Here is a 22,889-nt window from a genome sequence, read left to right on the forward strand (position 1 = left end):
TGATGCTAAGTCGCTTCAGTCGTGTCGGAGCCTGTGCAACCCCACAGACGGTTGGCCCACCAGGCTCCCCCGTCCCTGGGATTCTCCAGGCAAGAACAATGGAGTGGGTTGCCATTTCCTTCTCCAATGCATGCAAGTGAAAGTGAAGTCGCTCAGTCGTGTCCGACTCTTAGCGACCCCATGGACTGCAGCCTACCAGGCTCCTCCGTCCATGGGATTTTCCAGGCAAGAGGACTGGAGTGGGGTGCCATTGCCTTCTCCAACAGACGCATAATGCACACTAAAGGGGAGAGGGTAATGGACGGCTCAAATGGCAGAGAAAATTTTATGTTAATTTTTTGATTCCGCCTTAAAATAATTTTATTTCCTTATCCATAATGCTGCATTTTCTTGAACTTCTTCCTATCACTTTGACCAACAGTTATTTGTCTTTCTGAATTCCTTTCTTCACCCACCAATTAAATATTATAGGCAATTTCCAAAGTGAATTCTATAAAGGTTCAGGATCACATTCAGTTATTAAAAAACAAACAACAAAAGCACATAAAACAGAACAGACTCAAAAATTATGGTGTAACAGAGTAGGAATTTTTCTTTTCACCTAACCAAGTTTCTAGTTAGTACGGAAGTTCCCTTAAGTCACCATGCATGAAGAGACCAAGGTTGTTCCCATCTTTCTGCTTCACCATCCTCACCAATAGTTCCAGGCTCCAGATCACATCGTGTTCCAATACAGACACTGGGGCTTCACCACCACACCAAAATTCTAGATAGCAGGAAGGGTAAAATAACACCTCCCAGTTATATCAATTCCTTTAAGAAATTTTTTGTAAATTCCATAATGTCATTGGCTAGAACTCAGTCACATGTCCACATCCAGCCACAAGATTGGCAAAGTGTCCTGTTAAAACTCAAAAACATGTTAGTAGTGATGATGCTTCTAAAAATAGACACAGATTTGCTAGATAATGATCAGTTTCTGCCACAATCTGCTTTCTCAAACACTGCCTACATGATCAGAAATGATCTGTGTTTACAAACAGTGAGTAGAGAGGGCTTATTAAGAATAAAATGATTTATTTATACTATTTATTAAGCACCTACCATGGGTAGTGCTACTCAGTGATCAATGCAAAGAAATTGAGCAAAACAATAGAATGGGAAAGATTAGAGATCTCTTCAAGAAAATTAGAGATACCAAGGGAGCATTTCTTGCAAACATGGGCTCAGTAAAGGATAGAAATGGTGTGGATCTAACAGAAGCAGAAGATATTAAGAAGAGGTGGAAAGAATACACAGAAGAGCTATACAAAAAAGATCTTCACGACCCAGATAACCACAATGGTGCGATCACCCACCTAGAGCCAGACATCCTGGAATGCAAAGTCAAGTGGGCCTTAGGAAGCATCACTGCAAACAAAGCTAGTGGAGGTGATGGAATTTGAGCTATTTCAGATCCTGAAAGATGATGCTGTGAAAGTGCTGCACTCAATACGCCATAAAATCTGGAAAAATCAGCAGTGGCCAGTGGACTGGAAAAGGTCAGTTTTCATTCCAATTCCAAAGAAAGGCAATGCCGAAAAATGTTCAAATTATCCCACAATTGCACTCATCTCACATGCTAGCAAAGTAGTGCTCAAAATTCTCTAAGCCAGGCTTCAACAGTATGTGAACTGCAAACTTCCAAATGTTCAAGTTGGATTTAGAAAAGGCAGAGGAACCAGAGATCAAATTGCCAACATCCGCTGGATCATTGAAAAGGCAAGAGAGTTCCAGAAAAACATCTACTTCTGCTTTATTGACTACACCAAAGCCTTTGACTGTGTGGATCATGACAAACTGGAAAATTTTTCAAGAGATGGGAATACTAGACCACCTGACCTGCCTCGTGAGAAATCTGTATGCAGGTCAAGAAGCAACAGTTAGAACTAGACATGGAACAACAGACTGGTTCCAAATAGAGAAAGGAGTGCATCAAGGCTGTATATTGTTACCCTGCTTATTTAACTTATATGCAGACTACATCATGTGAAATGCCAGGTTGAATGAAGCACAAGCTGGAATCAAGGTTGCCAGGAGAAGTATCAATATCCTCAGACATGCAGATGACACCACCCTTATGGTAGAAAGTGAAGAAGAACCAAAAAGCCTCAATGAAAGTGAAAAACGAGAGTGAAAAAGTTGGCATAAAACTCAACATTCAGAAAACTAAGATCATGGCATCTGGTCCCATAATTTCATGGCAAATAGATGGGGAAACAATGGTAACAGTGAGAAACTTTATTTTCTGGGGCTCCAAAATCACTGCAGATGGTGACTGCTGCCATGAAATTAAAAGACACTTGCTCCTTGGAAGAAAAGCTATGACCAACCTAGACAGCATATTAAAAAGCAGAAACATTACTTTGCTGACAAAAGTCTGTCTAGTCAAAGCTGTGGTTTTTCCAGTGGTCATGTATGGATGTGAGAGTTGGACTACACAGAAAGCTAAGCACTGAAGAATTGATGCTTTTGAACTGTGGTGTTGGAGAAGACTCTTGAGAGTCCCTTGGACTGCAAAGAGATCAAACCAGTCCATTCTAAAGGAGATCGGTCCTGAATATTCATTGGAAGGACTGATGCTGAAGTTGAAACTCCAATACTTTGGCCACCTGATGGGAAGAACTGACTCATTGGAAAATACCCGGATGCTGGGGAAGATTGATATAGGGAGGAGAAGGGAATGACAGAGGATGAGATGGTTGGATGGCATCACCGACTTGATGGACATGAGTTTGAGCAAGTTCCATAAGTCGGTGATGGACAGGGAAGCCTGGTGTGTTGTAGTCCATGGGGTTGCAAAGATTCAGACATGACTGAGAGACTGAACTGAAATACCATGGGCCAGAAATCATGCTGCCTTTACGTATATTCCCTCAAACTTGTAATAATTCTTCAAAGGAAGAAGTGTTATGACTATATTAAGGAGGAATGAATTTTAAAGATATTAAAGTCAACTTGTTTAATGACTTATTAATAGAAATGAACTGAGGTTGGCCCACACTGAATATTTATACCCAAAATCTTTTGTCCAATAATTTGGCATTGACTTTGGACTATTCAAAATTAAAGAATTCTTGAAGTTTGGCTGCCATGCAATTACTACTTGATTTAAGCTTTTTATCAAGACAGAGATTACCCAGTAAACTGGGAGCATAGTGGAGTGAGTGAAAGTCACTCAGTCGTGTCCAACTCTTTGTGACCCCAAGGACTATATAGTCCATGGAGTTCTCCAGGCCAAAATACTGGAGTGGGTAGCCTTTCCCTTCTCCAGGGGATGTTCCCAACCCAGGGACTGAACCCAGGTCTTCTGCATTGCAGGCAGATTCTTAACCAGCTAAGCCACCAGGGAAGCTGAGAGTATAGGAGATGGTTAAATCTCAACAGCTGTATGGGTGCAAAGGGGATCCCACTGACAAAAACTTAACTTTCTGCTGCCCTCTACTTGAATAACATGGGACCTCAGCTCTCTGCAAAGCCTCCTACCTGGTTATTTCTGGGCTTCCTAAACAGGTTCACCTACTCCTAAAATATTGCCTTTGTGCTGGGTTCTCCATGTCCATCTAATATCTGTCTGAAATCTTGAAAGTTTACCCTATCATCTTTATTCTTTTTAAAAAAGATTCATTTATTTTTGGCTGTGCCTGGTCTTCATTGTTGCAAGCTGGCTTTCTCTAGTTGCAGAGAGAGGGGGCTACTCTCTAGTTGAGGTGCACAGGCTTCTCATCACAGTGGCCTCTCGTTGCAGAGCATGGGCTCTAAGGCTCTCTGGCTCAGTAGTTGCAGTGCCTGGGCTCTATAGCATGGACTCAGTAATTATGGCTTACAGTAATTGCTCTGAGGCCTGTGGGATCTTCCCAGAGCAGGGATCAAACCTGTGTCCCTTGCATTAGCAGGCAAATTCTCAACCCCTGGGCCACCAGGGAAGCCCTTACCCAACTTTTTTATGGAGAAATAAGAGAGGCCAGGACTGTTATGCCACTGACACCTCCTCCACGCGGAAGGAAATATCAGGAGTGAGAAGAAATTTTTCTCTCTGTTCCTCATCTCTGTTACTGTCTTGCTTCAGGTTCGTCTTCTTGTGTGTCTGTGGGCTAGCAGAGAACTCATGTAGGGTTGTGTGATACCATTATTAAATGTGCTTTTTGTTAAAAAAAAAATCTATTTAGAATACCTGTTCTTTAGACATGACTCCAGTAGGGACTCAACTGGGAAAAAAATCTGCTACTGGCTGTTGCTGTTCTGTCAGCATCCCTCTTTTTCCTCCTCTGACTTTGTCAGCTTTTGTGCTGCACTGTCGGAGAAGGCAATGGCACCCCACTCCAGTACTCTTGCCTGGAAAATCCATGGACGGAGGAGCCTGGTAGGCTGCAGTCCGTGGGGTCGAAAAGAGTCGGACACAACTGAGCAACTTCACTTTCACTTTTCACTTTCATGCATTGGAGAAGGAAATGGCAACCCACTCCAGTGTTCTTGCCTGGAGAATCCCAGGGGCAGGGGAGCCTGGTGGGCTGCCGTCTATGGGGTCGCACAGAGTCGGACACGACTGAAGCGACTTAGCAGCAGCAGCAGCACTGCACTGTGCTATTTCTTTCAGACTGCTTCTTCCTTTAGCTGATTTCTCCTTACCAGTCCCAGAAACAGACTTCCAGTAGGTTTGCTTCACCAGTTTATTTAGTATGTCCCAAAGCGTACAAAACCTCTTTATATGCTAATCGGATTTTTGAATTTGCACAAACTTGAAATTCTCAAGTTTGGCCTGGGCTTTATGGTTGTATTTTGTCGACAACTTGCAATCCCTCTCCTCGAGCTTCAGCTATGCTCTCTATGGACATGACCTCCAAGTTCACGTCTCTATCCCCGCCCTTGTTCAAGTTCCATTTTGGAATGGAACTCACCAGTTCTTACTTTTTCTTTCTGTGATTTGTATTTTCCTACTGGTTTCTCTCTCTTGCTAGATATCTCTTGCTAGATCTCTCTCTCTCTCCTTGCTAGATATCTCCATTTAGTTGTTCCCTTTGAAGTGCAACTTATCCTGTCCACACTAGGGACATTGAAACTTCAACCATTCCAAAATGGAACTCACCGATTCTTACTTTTTCTTTCTGTGATTTGTGTTTTCCTGTTAGTTTCTCTCTCACTTACTTTATTTTTGGCTGCTCTTGGTCTCCGTTGCGCTGTGCGGCTACTTCAGACACTAGAGCCCGCAGGCTTCGGCAGTCCTGTCGTGTCGAGCCCTCGGGCTCAGTAGTCGTGGTGCGAGTGTTTGCGCCAAGGAATGCGGGATCTTCACTGACCAGGGATCAAACCCGCATCTGTCCCTTGCACCAGAAGGTGGACTTTTAACCACCGAGAAGTCCCTCTCTCTCATTTTAAAGGCTAATCATTCTAGCTGCTTACATCTAAGATGTTCTGTCTAACTGGGATATTCTTATTCTTAATATGTTTTGTTAAAGTTCTCTTCTCTCAGGATCTAATCCAATTTCTATCCTGCACCTCTTTGGTCAAAGTTGACCCTTTCCCTCTACATTCCCATTCTGCTAAATTGCTCCAGTCGTATCTGACTTTGTGTGACCCCATAGACGGCAGCCCACCAGTCTCCCCTGCCCCTGAGATTCTCCAGGCAAGAACACTGGAGTGGGTTGCCATTTCCTTCTCCAATGCATGAAAGTGAAAAGTGAAAGTGAAGTCGCTCAGTCATGTCCGACTCTTAGCGACCCCATGGACTGCAGCCTTCCAGGCTCCTCTGTCCATGGGATTTTCCAGGCAAGAGTACTGGAGTGGGTTGCCATTGCCCTCTCCCTACATCCCCATAGTGCTCGGTAATTCTTTAAAGCATTGGCCTCATCTTCCTTGTATTAAATTGTATCTCCTGATTCTTGTACAAAAATAAATGAGCAGCTACTGTATAATGTATTAGAAAGCTCTATGTTTTTATGTAGTCATCACATAATCTATTTTACAGATGGAAAAATTAAAGCTGTTTCATTATCTGTAGAACAAAGAAACAAACAAAAAAATAAACTCTAAACCTAAAATGAACCATCAATATTTTAAATACTTCTAGTGTCTGGTATAATTTCAGCTTAACAAATATATTTTCCCTTTGGCATTCTAGGACAGTTGTTTGATACATACTAAGTAGTCACTATTAAGTATCAAGTATCATACACGTTTCTTGGACTAAAGCAAGATAAGATGCAAATCAAATTTCATGAAAACCTATAGAGCGTCCATTTTATACAAGATTATATTTGGCTTGAATTTTTTTGCAGTGGTAGAGTTTAAAGGCAAAAGGTTTATCATCCTTTATTCCTTCCAAAAATCACTAGGAGGAAATAAACAGCAATTTATCTGTTATCAGCAGTAAACCTGACGTCGACATTTCTCAAGACAAGGTATCACAAGGCAGGAAAATAAGAGATATTATCACCAAACAGTTATTCATGAGGCATCTACTGCCTATTTTAAAATGCTTTATGAACAGTAGGACAATTTACAGCTGTGAGGTAGTCACATTATTTTGCTGACTATTAACTAGTATTACTACCATTACTATAAGGCTCTGTGCTAGTCCTACACAAATATAAAAATTATTGTATTCTGGAAGTTAAACTCAAGGTAAATAGGACAGTGATAAAGCATATCAGATAAAGCTCACTGAGACATAACTGTAACAATATTAGGTTTATGATCTTGCTGTAACAATTAACATGAGGAACTAGGGGTCTCTCAGAAGGAGTACAGAAGGACTTTTTAAAAATAGGGTCTGGACAATTCTAAAGAAGAACCAGGAGAGGTAGGGATTACCTTTGGATTGATGATCACAGCAAACTCTGCTCAGCAGGTAAGAAGATCAAAGCAGGGCTGCGGAAGTCCTGGTAAGAAAGCAGCAATAAAGAAAAAAAAAAAAAAATCCGTGTAAATATTCACAGTATCCAAAGGGCAAAAGCAACCTAAGTGTCCATTGGCTGATGAATGGATAAACAAGATGTAAATACATACAATAGAATAATATTTGGCCTTAAAAAGGAAAGACATTCTGGCACATGCTACAGCTTGGATGGATTTTGAGGACAGTAAGTGATAAAAGACAGACATGAAAGGACAAATGCTGTATGATTCCACTTATATGAGGTACCTAGAATAGTCAAATTAATAGAGACATAAAGTAAAACAGTGGTGACCTGGGGCTGAGAAGGGTGTGGGCGGAAACAGGGAATTAGTACTTAATGGTATGGAATTTTCAGTTTGGGAAGATGAGAAAGTTCTGGAGAACGGTGGTGATGGTTTGCATGACAGTATGAATGGATTTAATGCCACTGAACTGCAGACTTAAAAATGCTTAAAATGGGAAGTTTTATGATATTTTACCACAACTGAAAAAATGAAGATAAAAAAACACTTAAAACAGAAGTAGTGATCTTTAAGTAAGGAGAGGGTTGGTGCAGTCTTGGCCATGTCCTGTTAGATCAGAAGTAGGTTGTAGTCCCAACTCAGACCCTTATGAACAGAGCACGACCTTGAATGAGTTGAATCCTCTCTCTCTCTTTGGCCTTCAGTTTCCTTCTTTATGGGATGTGGGGTAAGGGTGAGTCACTGCCAGAGTCCCCTCTAACTCAAACAACCTGGGGCCTCTTGAGGCTGGGGAAGTGGGTCTAGCACAGTTGCTGTGCCCACTCCTGCCCTTGTGCCCTTAAGCTCAGAGGGACAGGAACATTACAGTCTAACTACCGGCATTGTTGAAAAGCTGACTCAGGTCCTGTTTCCTTAGAAACTACAAAGTTAAGATAAATGTGGAATGCTGCATCTGGAAAACTCTTATCTGAATCTCTGCCCCTGCACTGAAAATCGAGGCAGTTTCTCTGTGTCAAAGTGACACACATGGCCCAGATTCTTTAAGAGGAGCTGTTACATTGTCTCTGAAATTACTTCAAACAGCAAAGTTTCTCATAGTCTATGATTTTAGAAAACGAGATTTCTTGGCATTTTATCCTTGTTAATTAACAAAAGCGGCTTCCCTGGTGGCTCAGCTGTAAAAAATCTACCTGCAATGCAGGAGACACAGGAGGTGTGGGTTCAATTCCTGGATTAGGAAGAACCCCTAGAAAAGAAAAAGGTGACCCATTCCAGTATTCTTGTCTGAGAAATCCCATGGACAGAGGAGCCTGGCAGGCTATAGTACATGAGGTTGCAAAGGGCTTACCTGGTACCTGGTAGAGAATCCACCCCATCTGCAATGCAGGAGACCCTGGTTTGATTCCGGGGTTGGGAAGGTCCCCTGGAGAAGGGGTAGGTTACCCACTCCAGTATTCTTGGGCTTCCCTGGTGGCTCACCTGGTAAAGAATCCACCTGCAGTGCAGGAGACCTGGGTTCGATCCCTGGGTCGGGAAGATCCCCTACAGAAGGAACAACTACCCATTCCAGTGTTCCGACCTGGAGAATTCCATAAACTATATAGTCCATGGGGTCACAAAGGGTTGGGCACGACTGTGTGACTTTCACTTTCACTGTAGCAACTTAACAACAACACAACAAAAGTAGTTCTTACAGGTTCATGATAGAAGTGAAAAAGCATAATCTCTGAACAGAGTGGTGCAGCTTTGAGATAAATTGTTATGAAATGAAAATGGAATGAAATGAGTGAGTCCACTGTGGGACAATGCTGATTTCAGATTCAAGGGCCCAATATTCTTCTGTCTGCCCTCCATCTTTTTTTTTTTGGCCACACAGCTTGTGGGATTTCAATTCCCTGACCAAGGATTGACCACAACAGTGAGAGCCCAAAATCCTAACTTTTAGACCACCAGGGCACTCCCTTCCCTCCTACTTATTTACATGGTTTGGATTTGTGAATTTGGTGCATGCATTGCTCTGCTTTCAATCTAATGTTATTACACACAAAACCCAATAAACTATAAATCTCCTTACATTATAATACCAGTCATCTAAAGTGTGTCTTTATTGTTATGATGAAAGTACATTACTATGAAAACTGAAGTTTCGAAAATGTCCATACATAATTTTAACTACCTAATATTTTAAGATTATGATCATAAGTTTTCAGGATACAAGTTCTTAAATGTGAATAGCATTTCTTAAACTGTGATTTGTAACAAAACTGATCAATGTTAAAGTAGGAAATTTGAAAACAAAAGGTGATCTTTGAAAAGTTAAGGATATAATAATACTTCAGGAGGATAAAAACTGCAATTGATAAAAGTTTACATACTTCACCTGATTCTACTTTCTATGAATCAAGTTTAAAATGAAGAAAAAACTAAAGAAGAAGTTCAGACTATTTCTTAAAAAAAATTTAAAAAAAATTTTACTTTTTGTACACTCTTTCTTATAAAGTAAGCTGCTGCTCCTGCTGCTAAGTCGCTTCAGTCGTGTCTGACTCTGTGCGACCCCATAGAAGGCAGCCCACCAGGCTCCCCGTCCCTGGGATTCTCCAGGCAAGAACACTGGAGTGGGTTGCCATTTCCTTCACCAGTGCATGAAAGTGAAAAGTGAAAGTGAAGTCGCTCAGTCGTGTCCGACTCTTTGCAACCCCATGGACTGGAGCCCAGCAGGCTCCTCCATCCATGGGATTTTCCAGGCAAGAGTACTGGAGTGGGGTGCCATTGCCTTCTCCAAGTAAAAAGCTACAGGAAAGTAAGTAAAAAGCTACAGGAAAGTGAGTAAAAAGCTGTAAGTGAGTAAAAAGCTACAGGAAAACAATGTGATTCATTATTAGAACACACACACACACACACACACACACATGACCTGCACGTGATTTGATGATCTTCTGAAGAGATTTTTGGGGTGCCCTAGCAGGCGGTGGGTTGGGTATACAGAGAACTTGAAGGTGAAATCCAGGACACTATGTTATACTGATGGCTCTTCTTAGGCAACATGTCTTCTTTCTCACAAAACCAGCTCACTGGGTATGAATTACTGGGCGATGGACCACCAACGCTGTAATTACAGGCAATATGGCTTTCAGAAAAATATACAGAAGATATAATTCCAGGCCTAGACCAATGTTTTGTGACAAAGTCATACTCAGCACTCCAACTTGCTACTGAATAGCCAAAGGTTTAAGAGATTCATGCAGTTTGACACTCCAGGGTCGAAAGATCCTTTTGGGGGCCACTTCTACTCATGGAAATAATGGAAACTATAGCTGTTAGTGGAGATTAAAAACTTTCATCAAAACCAAAGCAGACTGCAGAGCGGGCAAAGCTGTTTTTAGTTCATTTTAATTTAATTTGTTGCATAGATTTGTTATACAAGCAGACTATTTAACTATGAGAACTTGTAAGGGTGGAGTAGGAAGTCATTACCACTGACACCTAACAGGTGAACTGAAACAGACCACGGCGGCAAGTCCCTCCGTAAGGAATAAGAAGTAACTCTTTGCCAATGAAGGAAAGGGATTTTATTCAGCACCTAAAGCGGGCTAAGTAATCACTCCGATAAGATCTCATTTAAGGATTTCTAAAGGTGGAGATGGTCTTCCAGCTTAAAGAGCATATGCTGTCCGCTCTGCTGTCGCTTGTGTGTGGAGTGACAGGTAAGTAAAAAAATAAGGGGGGGGGGCGGTAAACAGCAAAAAAAGAAGGACACATTTGAAATAAATAGGTAACCAGGTATTTTTCGAGTTAAAGTAAGAGAGCTCTTTCTCAGCTAGGCGATTTGCAACTCATCCAAATTCAGGAAATAACTCTTGGAAGAGAATAAACTTAGTTCTGAAAAACATGCGCGTCCAGTAATATCCGAAAACACGTGGCGGGGGCGGGGCAATCGGGCGCAACAGCAGGCAAGACTCTAAGTCCCAACAGCTCATGCGGCAGCTAAGCCGGACTGCTCAGGTAGAGTCGGTGCACTGGCTGCTGGGACTTGTAGTTTTCACTCCTGCGCCTCCCCGCGGGTTTGCGACGTTTAGCGACTATCGCGCCTGCGCCAGCGCCGGCTGAGAGGCTGGGGCCGTGGCGGCTCGTGCCGGGTGATGCTAGGCGGCTCCCTGGGCTCCAGGCTGTTGCGAGGTGTGGGTGGGACTCGCGGGCAGTTCAGGGCTCGGGGTGTCCGCGAAGGTGGCGCAGCCATGGCGGCGGGGGAGAGCATGGCTCAGCGGATGGTCTGGGTGGACCTGGAGGTGAGTCAGGTCGCTCAGGGGGACAGGGGAGACGAGTGAGTTTTCTTGGGTGGGACCGAGTAGCCGAGCGTGTCCTGGGAGAGCAGCGGTGTCTGGATCTCAGGTGTGGCAGGTAAGCGCCTCCCGGCTGCGGGCGGCGCGGGGCAGGTCGAGGGACCGGAGTCCTGCGGGTGTTGAAGACTGTGCGGGACTGTGGGGTTTCTTTTCCAAAGGGAGGTGTCATCCATATGGCTTCCCTTAACCCCCAGTTCCACCCAGATGTGGACCTCCCTAACGCGGTGGTGGGCTTCGGGTCCCTGGGGTAGGGGGTGGGCACAGCAGTTCTGCTAGAGCCCACTTCCCCAGCCTTACGGGACCCTAGGTGGTTAGAGCCAGATGGGATTCCGGAGATGACTCAGCCTTACCCCACACTCCATAAAGGAGAAAACTGAGGCCCAGAGAGAGAGAGAGGATTCATCTCGTTCAAGGTCGTGCAGTTAGTGAGGGTCGAAGCTGGGACTGCAACCCAGTTCTGATCCCTTTAGGTTTTCCATACTCAGCCAAAGATTCTCCTCTCCCTTGAGCCTCACTTTTCTCGTATTTGAAACGGGGATAATAACATTGAATTGTGATGAAGATCAAGTGCTGTAATTAATATGAAAACTTTGTAAACTCTGCAGAGATGCAGTGAAGTTAGTTGTCTAACTCTTCCAAAATTGAATGCTGTCAGCACTCAATTTTGCTAACTTTGCATCTACCCCAGAGTAGGACTGGACGCCTGACATGTAGCCCGCCCTTGGTAAATGGTTGTTGAATAAATAGCCCATATTGAGTGCCTTGAGGACTTGCCTAAGGAGCAGTATTGTCTCTTCTATCTTGGCTGTGGAATTTAAGTTAAATATGCTTGAGGGATGTCCTATTAAATAAACTTGGGTGCAGTAGGCTGTAAAGATGGTTTTGTGTGTGTATGTATATATTTTGCTATATGTGTGTGTGTGTGTGTATATATATATATATATATATTTTTTTTTTTGCAGATGACAGGATTGGACATTGAGAAGGACCAGATTATTGAGATGGCCTGTCTGATAACTGACTCTGATCTCAACATTTTGGCTGAAGTAGGTGATGCCTTGTAATATGGCCATACTGTCTACAGTGTTTTGGAAATCTAAAAATTGTCTCTCCCCACCCCCCTCATCTCTTTATTTAAAAAATAAAACTGATATAGATTAAGGTCCAAAATAATGTTGTGGGTCATGGTGGGCTTGGTACTAGAACCAAAGTAATCCATCTCAGAGCCTAGTATTTTTCAAGAGTTATGGCAAAAATTCGAAACTATAAATTCGATCATTTATTAAGAGCTTAGTATGTGCCAGGCACAAAAATGCTTTACATGTATTCACTCTTAATTGTTACAGCAACTATAAGGTAAGTACTGTTATACTCATTTTATGGAGAGAGAAGTGTTGGTACAGAGTTGTTGGGTAATTTGCCCAAGGCCATCTGGCTAGTTATTGGACAAGCCAAGAGTTTAACCAGGCAGTCTGAGTAAAGGGCTCCCAACCAATGAGACAGCCGACTACAGTCACGCCAGGATTGGTGACTCATGCCAAAGTTGACTTCTTTGTATCATAACCTTAGCTTTAGCTAGACTTCATATATCCAGTATCTACCGTTTCAGCCAGGGCATGTGATTCATCTAGATCATTATTAAGATTTTAGAATTTCTGTTGATACAGAGCCATGAACTCTCCTGTTGACACAAGGGGCATGATTGAGGTTTTAACATGCTGCTTTTAACTGAAACATTAAGCAAAACAAATAAAACACACCTGTTGCAGGTTGCTTTTCAGCCACTCACAAAGCATTTAATAAGTATATGACAGCATCTGATTGGTAGAGGGTGAAGGCCCTAAATAATCCTGTCATACTATCAGCTGTATTAGAGGCAGTGAGGAACTCCAGAGTAGGAGCACAGGTTTAACTAACACAGGTTTGTTAGTTTCTGCAGCGTCTGATTGATTTGTTACTGGCACTGGATACATTTCACAGATCGAACATTAAGACTTCCACTTATTTTCTTGGTGGGGTAAGGGAGGAGGAGCCATTTTAGATAAATTGTTACTTCTGTGGATTGCCAGGCAGACAGGCAGACATTGTGAAGTTCCTCCTGGTGTATCAGCTGAGGGAGAATCATGCTACTTTGTATTTCTCGTAGCAGCAACTACCTCTTTTTTTTTTTCTTAAATAGACAGCCACCCCTACCCCTCCCAACATGGCAACTTTATATAACTCTTGAGTTTTCGGTTTGGTTGTTTTTTCCTGTCACTTGGAATTTTCTAGAGGTGAATAGTGAAGAGAAGTGTCTTTATTCACCAACCTTACTTACCCTTGGCTGGAGAAGAGTTTTCCCCTCAGACTGTTGATATAATGTGAAATACTGACAGTTTAATGGACCAGTTACTTGATATGTACCCTGGAGGAAATTTGGGTCTGTAGTCTCACAGCTGCAGATGAGTGTGGCATTTGTAAATAGACCCAGTCGGATGAGGATAAGGATGTTAAAAAAAAAAAAAAAGAAAAAAAAATTGCTACGGGCCTGTTGGCACTGAAGTGTCAGTTCTTTGGAAAATGTTTTATTTTTGTATACAAGTCTGGGGAAGATGTTTTATGTTAGAAGAACAGACATCCCACCCCAGAAATTTTTCTGTAGGTAGCTTAGTGTGCCATACTGTGATCTAGAGTTAAGTTATATAGTCTTAAGTTGATAGACATTGGCTTTTTCCATCATAGTTTTTTTAGAATTGTGTTTTGTGATATGAGGTTTTTGGTTTTGTTAAAAAAAAAAAAGTGTTGCCAAAACAAGGTCCTGGGGACTTCCCTGGTGGTCCAGTGGTTAGGACTTCCTGCTTCCAGTGCAGGGTGGGGTGGTGGGGCTGTGGGTTCGATCCCTGGTCAGGGAACTAAGATCCCACATGTTGTGTAGCACAGCCAAAAAAAAATTAAAAAATAAGAAGACAACCAATAAAAAAGGTCCTACTGAATAGCACAGGGAACTATATTCAATGTCCTGAGATAAACCAGAATGGGAAAGGACATATGTATAACTGAATCACTCTTCTACACAGCAGAAATTAACGCCAACACTGGGAATCCACTACACTTCAAAAAAAAAAAAAAGTTATCAGAGCACATATTTTTGCTTCTTCATGGAGATTGCCATTGCCCGTTTTCTTGTTTGGCTAAAACTCCTTATAGCTGTCAGGCCTATTTTAGTCAAAGTCTTGCCATTCCTCTCAGTAACTGCAAACTACTTTGACCACCTCTGTAGTGATAATACGTTGGATTTAGAGCCTTTTTTTTTTCCCCCTCAGTTCAAATATTCATATCTGTAATTTCTTTTATCCTGGTAACATCCCTGTCAGGGAAAGGGGAGGGGTGGTCTGTTATCTCCATCTCCCAGAAGGAGAGACTAGGAGGTGACTTGCTTTAATGCCACAAGTTGAGCTTCTGTGTCTGCTGGAACTCTTGACTCTCAGGTGATTGTTCAGTTAACTGGAGCTGAGAATTTCAGGGTCAGGTTTTCTTTTTTGTAATCTTTCAGATGCCACCAATTACTTTTTCAACTGTCAAATGTGAAAATACTGTTAAAATTAAACAGTGTAGCTTTATGCAAAACATATGTATTGTGAGCTGTTGGTTTTTTCAACAGCTATTCTTCTCTTGCCTGATCTTACTCCCCAACGTTTTTGTACTTTTGTAGTATTTTAGTATTTTGTATGCATATACAAATGTGTGCATTTCTTTTAAACAAGTGTAAGTGAACTCCTAAGCATATATATACTGTTCTGCAATTTGCTTTTTGTTTTTTACTTGGCAAGATAGGAACTGTTTATAGTCAGTGGTTGGCAAAGCCTTCTCTAAAAAAGACTAAATATTAAATATTTTAGGCTTAGATACCACATACCTCTCTGTCACATGTTTGTGTTTTACAACCCCCTTTACAAATGTAAAAATTGTTGTTAGCTTGCTGGCAATTAAAAGTGCCAGAAGCTGAGGCTATAGTTTGCCAACCCTTGATAGGTATCTATGTCCTTTATTAAAAAAAAAAAAAATTTTAATTGGAGGATAATTGCTTTACAATGTTGTGTTGGTTTCTGCCATAGGACAGTGTTAATCAGCCCTAAGTATAGATGTGTCCCCTCCCTCTTGAACCTCCCTCCCACGCCCTGCCCCATCCCACCCCTGTAGGCTGTCACAGAGCACCAGATTGAGCTCCCTGTGTCAAGCAGCAACTGCCCACTAGCTATCTGCTTTACATATGGTAACGGGTATTTTTCACTGCTGCTACTCTCAATTCGTCCCACCCTCTCCTTCCCCTGTTGTGTCCAGAAGTCTGTTCTCTATGTCTGTGTCTCTATTCCTGCCCTGCAAATAGATTCATCACTACCATTTTTCTAGATCCCATATGTGTGTGTTAATATACAATATTTGCGTTTTCTCTTTCTGATTTACTTTACTCTCCATAACAGGCATTAATCGGCATTTCGGTTTTCAGTTGTGTACATGTGCGTTCGTCATTTTTTTACTGTCGTAAACAATGCTGGAATGAATGAGGACCACTTTTAGAGTTAGCAAAGTGCCCTCATCTTTCTTCCTTTCTCTGGTATATATGTTTACTTCTTAAAGCAGCTTGAACTCAGAAACCAAGTGTATCCCTAGTGGTTCTGGATGATTAACAGCTTTTCCTATCCACAGGGTCCTAACCTGATTATAAAACAGCCAGATGAGTTACTGGACAGCATGTCAGACTGGTGCAAGGAGCATCATGGGAAGGTAACATTACCACATGGTAGCATTGCCACTTTGGGGATCAGTAACAAGCTTGTTGCCCCCACACCTGAGTCCTAGACCCTTGTTGGACGGTATTTTTAGAAGGGATAGACGAAGATTGCTTGGCAAGTCTGGGAAACTGTTTGCTTGTTCACTTCATCTTTGGGATCTCTTGAGACCATCTTCTTCCGAATGTCCTCTTTTTTGCCTCTCCTGCACTCAGTCTGTCTTGAGGGCATTGCGGATTATCAAGTGTTGCTCAAGTCAGTCTTTGGGATAAGGTTAGATATCAACTTTCAGAGAAAGGAGAACGCTGCTCTCCTGTTACTGGTTGTTTCTTCCCAGAGGTTGTATCCTTGGACCTTGAGCACCATGTTTTCTGACCATGGGGAAATGCTGTTAACTATCAGGAACATAACTTATTTGACTTGGATTCTTTAAAAAAAAAAAAAAATCACTGCAAAGATGGCAGTTTCAGTTTGAACTTGAGCTCTGTAAATGGTCCGTCTCTGATTATATATGCCCTCTTTAGAAGTGGAGTTTCATATCTGGATGCCTTTGAAAACTGACTTCGTGTGTCTTGGTGGGGCTGGGGATTCTCTCTTGCAGTCTGGTCTAACCAAAGCAGTGAAGGAGAGTACGATGACACTGCAGCAGGCAGAGTATGAATTTCTCTCCTTTGTACGACAGCAGACTCCTCCAGGGCTCTGTCCACTTGCAGGTAAAATCCAGTCCTGTGTCTGCCGTGTAGATAGTCTTCCATTATAGCGGTTCAAGAGACTGTGGTTCCAGAAAGATCCACCCAGATCGTCATGTCTTCTACTTACCCTGATTTGGATTATGCCTCTTACTTTTGTGCTCAAATTGCCTTGTATAATTTATACATGAATATCAGGGAAAATGCCCTGAAACCTGACATGAGCTCTGGGATACCCAAATTAGCTCAATAACATTTTCCCACATATTTTTATTATGGGAAAATTTTAAATATACAGCAAAGTTGGATATAGTTGTTAACCTTGTGCCATATTTATCTGTCTTATTTTTGTGGACATGTGAAAGTAAATTTCAAGCATCATGACACTTAATTCCTAAATAATTCACCCAGCATTTCCTAAGAATAAGGACCAAGAGCTCGTTGTTATATTTAAGTAACCACAAGATCCTTGTCACATTTAAGGTGATTAAAAATAATTCAGTAACATAGTCTGATATCGAGTCCATAGCTGAAATGTCTGTTTTTCAACCAGGATTTAGTCAAGACTCATGCATTTCGTTTGGTTATTCTGCCTCTTTAGTCTCTTAATCAAAAATGTATACCTGTCTTTTCCCCTTGTGACACTGACTTTTTAAAGGAATAGGCCAGTTCTGCTAGTATTTTGAAACAACTGTCATTGTCAAAGGGAGGTTAATGTCCTGTGGTGGTGTATTTGTATTTGTAAATGTAAACTGGTATAGTTACTAACACTTTTCTGAAATATTCATAAAAAGTTTTGACCTTAAGAACTAGAGCATGTATTCTATAAAATTTCCCCCTAGCCAATGCAGTCTATTTTAAAGTTCTTATTAAAAATTTAGTGTTTTTTTAAAATATAAATTACTGTGTGGAAACATGAATGTGGATATGATTAAAACTGAAATGTGAATAAAGGCTTATCTACTTATATGATTCAGTTAAATTTTTAGTGTTAGTGGTGTGGATTTTATGATACTGGGAGAAAATTTGCACATCTGGTATTAGCTTTAAAAGTAACAGATTTGAGCATTATTTTAAGTATGTGGAATGGTAGATTCATCCTTTTGTCTGTAGAGTGCCATTTATAAATTTATTATGAGCTAAACTGAGACTAAATATGCTGAAATCTGCACTTGTAATCTAATCAGATACACTCAAACCTAATTTAGAAGTTTTGAGATGCTTTTACACATTGTTTGAATTTATAAAAAAAAAATCATCTCCAATTAAATACGGTTTATGAATTTTTACGTCCTCTTGTGTACCACTAGAAATACACAGATAACGTATGCTTCGTATCTTTCTAGGAAATTCAGTTCATGCAGATAAGAAGTTTCTTGACAAATACATGCCCCAGTTCATGAAACATCTTCATTATAGAATAATTGATGTGAGCACTGTTAAAGAGCTGTGCAGGTAAGGGCTGTATTTAGGATCCATTCAGTTGCCTCATTTAGCATGTTTTACTTTAGAATTTGTGCAGAGTAATTGAATAGAGCTGTAGAACTAACGGGGCCAGTTGGGTGTATAACTTCCTCATCCTATTCTTGCTTGAACTGGTGAGTCCTGGGGAAAGAACATCAAAAATCTTCCATATAAATTTCATTAATCCATAAAATTTATTGAACACCCATCCCTGTGTTGCATGTTGGCCAATGTGCTAGGGACATAAAGCCCTTAAATGCTTAGAGTCTAGTGAACTGACAGATAACGTTAAAAAAAAAAAAAATCCCCCTGGGACGTGTACTGTGTGATGACTTCGGTCAGGGAAAAGTGTGTGTAGAATTTTGCGGGCATGAGAGAAGGAGCACCCAACTGCAAGAGTGAGGAAGGTGGGGAGTTAGTGGAAACTTCACATAGAAAATGGCTTTCAAGTTGAGATTTAAAGAAGAGTGGGCGTTTTCCAGGTATTTAAGGTGAGGAGAGAGCATTCCAGAGAATGGGCAGAGGTTCGGAGATACAGGGTACAGGAAGGTAAGGGTGATATGATGAGATAATTCTGATTAGAACGTGGCAAGAAAAGAGGGAGAAAGACTTGTACCATCTTGGAGAGAGGGAGCTAGGGAAATGGCAGTGGGTGGCAGAAGCTGTGTGGATGTAGCGTGTTGGAGAAGATCAGTAGCAGGGCCTTGAGTGCTTGAATGGGGGTGTGAAGACAGGGAGGAGGTATAAAGTGTTTCTAGTTTGGGCAGCTTGGTGGGTGATGGAACTGTTCAAAGACAAAGGGGGTCATAAGAGGAGGAGGAGATTTGGCTGTTGGGGGAAGGGAGGTGTTGAGGATGGTGAGTGACCCTGTGTGTGTGGGGTTGGAAATGTCTGGTGGATTTTAGGTGGAGTTGTCCTGGATACCCGTGACAGAAGCGAGGGAGAGGACAAGGCTGGAGTTCACAGATTTGGGAATCTTACATAGTGATGATCTTGCCCGAAAAGAATCTATAGAATGAAGAGAGGTGAAGGAGGGAGATGGAGTCTCAGACAAGGTGGCAACTCCACAGTCAGAACCCAAAAGCCTTTTTCAGTGTTATTACGTTACTTGAAGGACGTAATTATTCAGTGCATTTGAGACAGTTTCCTTTGAGAGTTCCGTTTTTGCTGTGTATAGACGCTGGTATCCCGAAGAATACGAATTTGCACCAAAGAAGGCTGCTTCTCACAGGTAAGTTTGGGTCCTTTTAAGTGCTTGGTCATCTGACATGTACATAAACCCCAAATTCCTGACTGTTTGAAATAATGTCACTTATCCCTTGGGGGAAAAGTAAAGGACAACTACATAAAGATAACTTTCTTTTGCTAAGATTATCAGGAATTCTGGTCAGTTTTCTAACATTCACTTGTGAGATAATGTATGGTCTTACCATCTCTATTTCTGTTTTGAAACTTGTGGATAACTTAGTCTGGAACGTATGTGAAATGGTGTAATTTTTCTAGTAGTGAGCAGTATTTTCTTCCCAGCAAGCATATGGGCTTGTAACTATTTAAAATTTGAGCACTTTGTGTACAGTTGTACAAGGCAGTTAGCCTGATTTTGACACTTCTTAGTTTTTCAGATTGTTTTCTTATTGTGTCTGCAACCTTAGGCCCAAGTACACAGGGAATTTAAAGATCTTGTGTATCTAGAGTCCTCTTTTACTTGTTGGTGTTGTGGCCTTTCAGGAAGGACATAAGACGTGATGGGAGATGTAGCAGCTGGCTTCTAAGGGCAGCGTTTGTTTCCTCCGTGTACTGAGTCCCTACTGTGTGCCAGGCACGGTTCTAGCCAAACAGGAAGACCAAGTCCTTGCTTTAAAGAGCCTGGCATTCTGATGGTGTTTTTTTATTGGGCTTTCATGGACCACAGCACAATAATACAGGTCTGGAACAGTTGGGGCTCAAGGTGTTTTGGATTTCAGAATTTTTCAGGCTTTAGAAAGGGAGTAAGAGCCCTAACGAGGTCTGGGGAAGCATTCATCTTCAAACACGTGGCTGTTGCTACAGTAAAATGTACAGATATTCACACCACGTGGCATAACCAGTGACTGTAAATAGCCTCACATCAAGTGGGTCAGGATTTGCCACAAAGTGGGCTGTAGAAGGACTTGGGGTTTTCAGCTCTTTTTAAATTTCATTATGGTGGCTAAGATGTAGTGTCCCTTGATTTAACCAGAGGCTGTATTTTTGACAGCTTCAGCTCTCCTCCATATGCCTAAGACCTGGAAAGAAAGCAAAACTGTTGCCCTAATCAGGAAAATAACTCATAAAACTCTTGCACTAAAGTCCGTGCAGTTTGATCTCAAGAAGCGGCCCTCAGCCCATCTTCAAAGCAAATTGATTTACCTGCCCGCTGTTGTAATAATGTTGAGTACCTGATTTCTCAGACTGCAACACAGGAGAAACAGCATGCTAGAGAAGAAAGAAGGCTGTTAGATGAAGCAGGCAGCCCCTAATGATAGTATAGATCGCCTCGACAGAGGAGGGAGGTCCTCTGTGGTTAGATGCTGTCTGATTGTGGATGTTTATTATGATGGCTGAGTCACCAGTTACGTTTGAGTACATGAAAGTATTTTGTGCAGGACATCATTAAGTATCGCTCACTGTCTCCCAAACTATATGCCACGTGCTGGGAATCCCACAAGTGTGGTCGATTTAAGTTTTAGAAATATCGTATCTACCATACAACCTCCTCTGGGGAATTAAAAATTCACACCAGTACATTAAATACTTTAAAAAAACTTCAAAAGAGGGAATGTTTAATCTAGTTTTCCCTAAATTATTTGACCCTGGAACTACCCCCCGCCCCCGGCAGAACACTTCACTGCTTTATGGAGCAGTTTGGGAAACCTTTATCTGTTAAATTGTAGATGCCTTTTTTTGGAAGTCAAACAGTTTTTTAAAAAAACAAGCACTTAAATTTGTTTTACTGAAGCGTTCCTCTCCTTGTTGATATCAGATAGTTGCATTTACAGTAGTACCCACTGTTCTTAAGTTATTTATAAAAAGTTATACCTTTGAAGAATGGTGATCATCTCCTCTGATTTTCAGACATTTCAACTCAGCGTGGTGTGTTTGCTTGTAGGGCACTTGATGACATTAGCGAAAGCATCAAAGAACTTCAGTTTTACCGAAATAACATCTTCAAGAAAAAAACAGATGAGAAGAAGAGGAAAATTATAGAAAATGGGGAAAATGAGAAGACTGTGAGTTGATGCCGGTTCTCGTGCCGCCACCACGCGGCTCTCTGGAAGCAGCTTCTGGTGGTTTTTTCTTTTCCCCTGGGCTCACGCTGTTTGCTTGGCCGATCACCTTCCTTCAGTTAACTTGCATCTCCAGATTTTTCAAGCAGACAGCACCTGAAAATTATTTTTCTCCTAACATGCTGTTTTCATTTTTGACACAGCAACTCCTTTCTAAGTACCAGGTCACGTCCACCCCTTGGTACATACCTGTATTTGCTTTTAGACATTTCTTTTGTTTAAAAAAAAAAAAAATAATAAAGCTAGTTCTATTGAAATGCAATCCTTTTTGTACTATCAATTCTTTAGTAGTTGGATTGGAAAAGGATGTGTCTTGTTTTTCTTTTTTTTCTTTTTCAGGTGGTGTGCCTAATGCTTACATTCTCATAGTGCCATTTGGAGTGAACCAAGTTTCAGTTCTGTTCAGCAGGAAGTGAACTTACTCTGTCTTGCTTTACAAGTTAATAATAGAATAATTGGAGATAGATTCAGAGAAGCAAATTGGGCCCATGATTAGTGATAGTTACCGAACTAACAGAGCTCTAGAATAGCTACTCTTTACTATGTTCAAGGGTTACTGAATAGATAATGTGTGCAAGGAAGCCACAGTGCGAAGTTGGTAGAATGTTAATAACTGGCTGCCCTAGGTATAATGGTCAGAAAATATTTGAGGAGGGATTTCAGTTTGAATATCTTAACTCCTAAGTTTGTGTGTTTTAGAGTTCAGTAGTAAGGTGAGTCCTCAGTCAGAGGGCACGTTAGAGTCATCTGTCTGTACATCAAATCTCCTTCAGACTGATGCCCCATGAAAGAAGGAGTCAGAATTGGGAAGGCCCGCAGCTACCCTCCCTCTCCTAGAGGACATTGGACTAGAAGCCTTTTGTGGTGATCTTAGATTTCATCCTAACTCGATTACATGACCATTATATGAACATAGAGGTATGATCCTCATGTGAGAGTTACAGAGAGTTACAGGACTGTAGATTGGAATTGATTATCTCATAATTTCACTAAGTTATTTTACCTTATACAACAACCTATGAGTGGAGAGAGGCTTTAGTGGAACTTTTGCTAAATGAGGAAATGAAGGCTCGGGTTGACAAGCATTGCAAGTATGAGTTGATGGGAACGTTAAAATCTGTTGACTTTCCTGACCAGTGCTTTTTCCATTTCTCAGAGTGGCACAAGTATCACCTTCAGTGGATGGGAAGACACGATTGTGTGGTAGTTACGAACTGGGCACTTGAGTCAAATTCTGGGTTCATATCTAAGCTCTGTAACATCCTGAGTGAGTTTTCGTTTCTAAGCCTCATTAAAGTGAGGACGACAGTACCTAACTCAAAGAATTGTCGAGATTAAACTACACACTATCCATGGTTTTGAGCTCAGTGCTTGGTCCACAGCCGGCACCTTGCCCTGATGGCTGATTGTGATGGTGATGGATTG

At 41.5% G+C, this 22,889-nt stretch overlaps 1 protein-coding gene across 1 annotated transcript; it reads left to right on the forward strand.

The window, feature by feature from the left end:
• The first annotated feature begins 10,906 nt into the window (after positions 1-10,906).
• On the forward strand, positions 10,907-21,726 carry REXO2 (RNA exonuclease 2). Its single transcript, XM_061440371.1, has 7 exons — positions 10,907-11,183; positions 12,200-12,283; positions 15,924-16,001; positions 16,608-16,719; positions 18,042-18,150; positions 19,337-19,390; positions 21,287-21,726. The coding sequence occupies exons 1-7, from the start codon at positions 11,037-11,039 to the stop codon at positions 21,414-21,416; spliced, it is 714 nt and encodes a 237-aa protein (XP_061296355.1). The 5' UTR covers positions 10,907-11,036; the 3' UTR covers positions 21,417-21,726.
• Positions 21,727-22,889: the final 1,163 nt, after the last annotated feature.

This window comes from Bos javanicus, chromosome 15, assembly GCF_032452875.1.
Source record: "Bos javanicus breed banteng chromosome 15, ARS-OSU_banteng_1.0, whole genome shotgun sequence".
In the NCBI taxonomy this organism is placed as follows: Eukaryota; Metazoa; Chordata; class Mammalia; order Artiodactyla; family Bovidae; genus Bos; species Bos javanicus.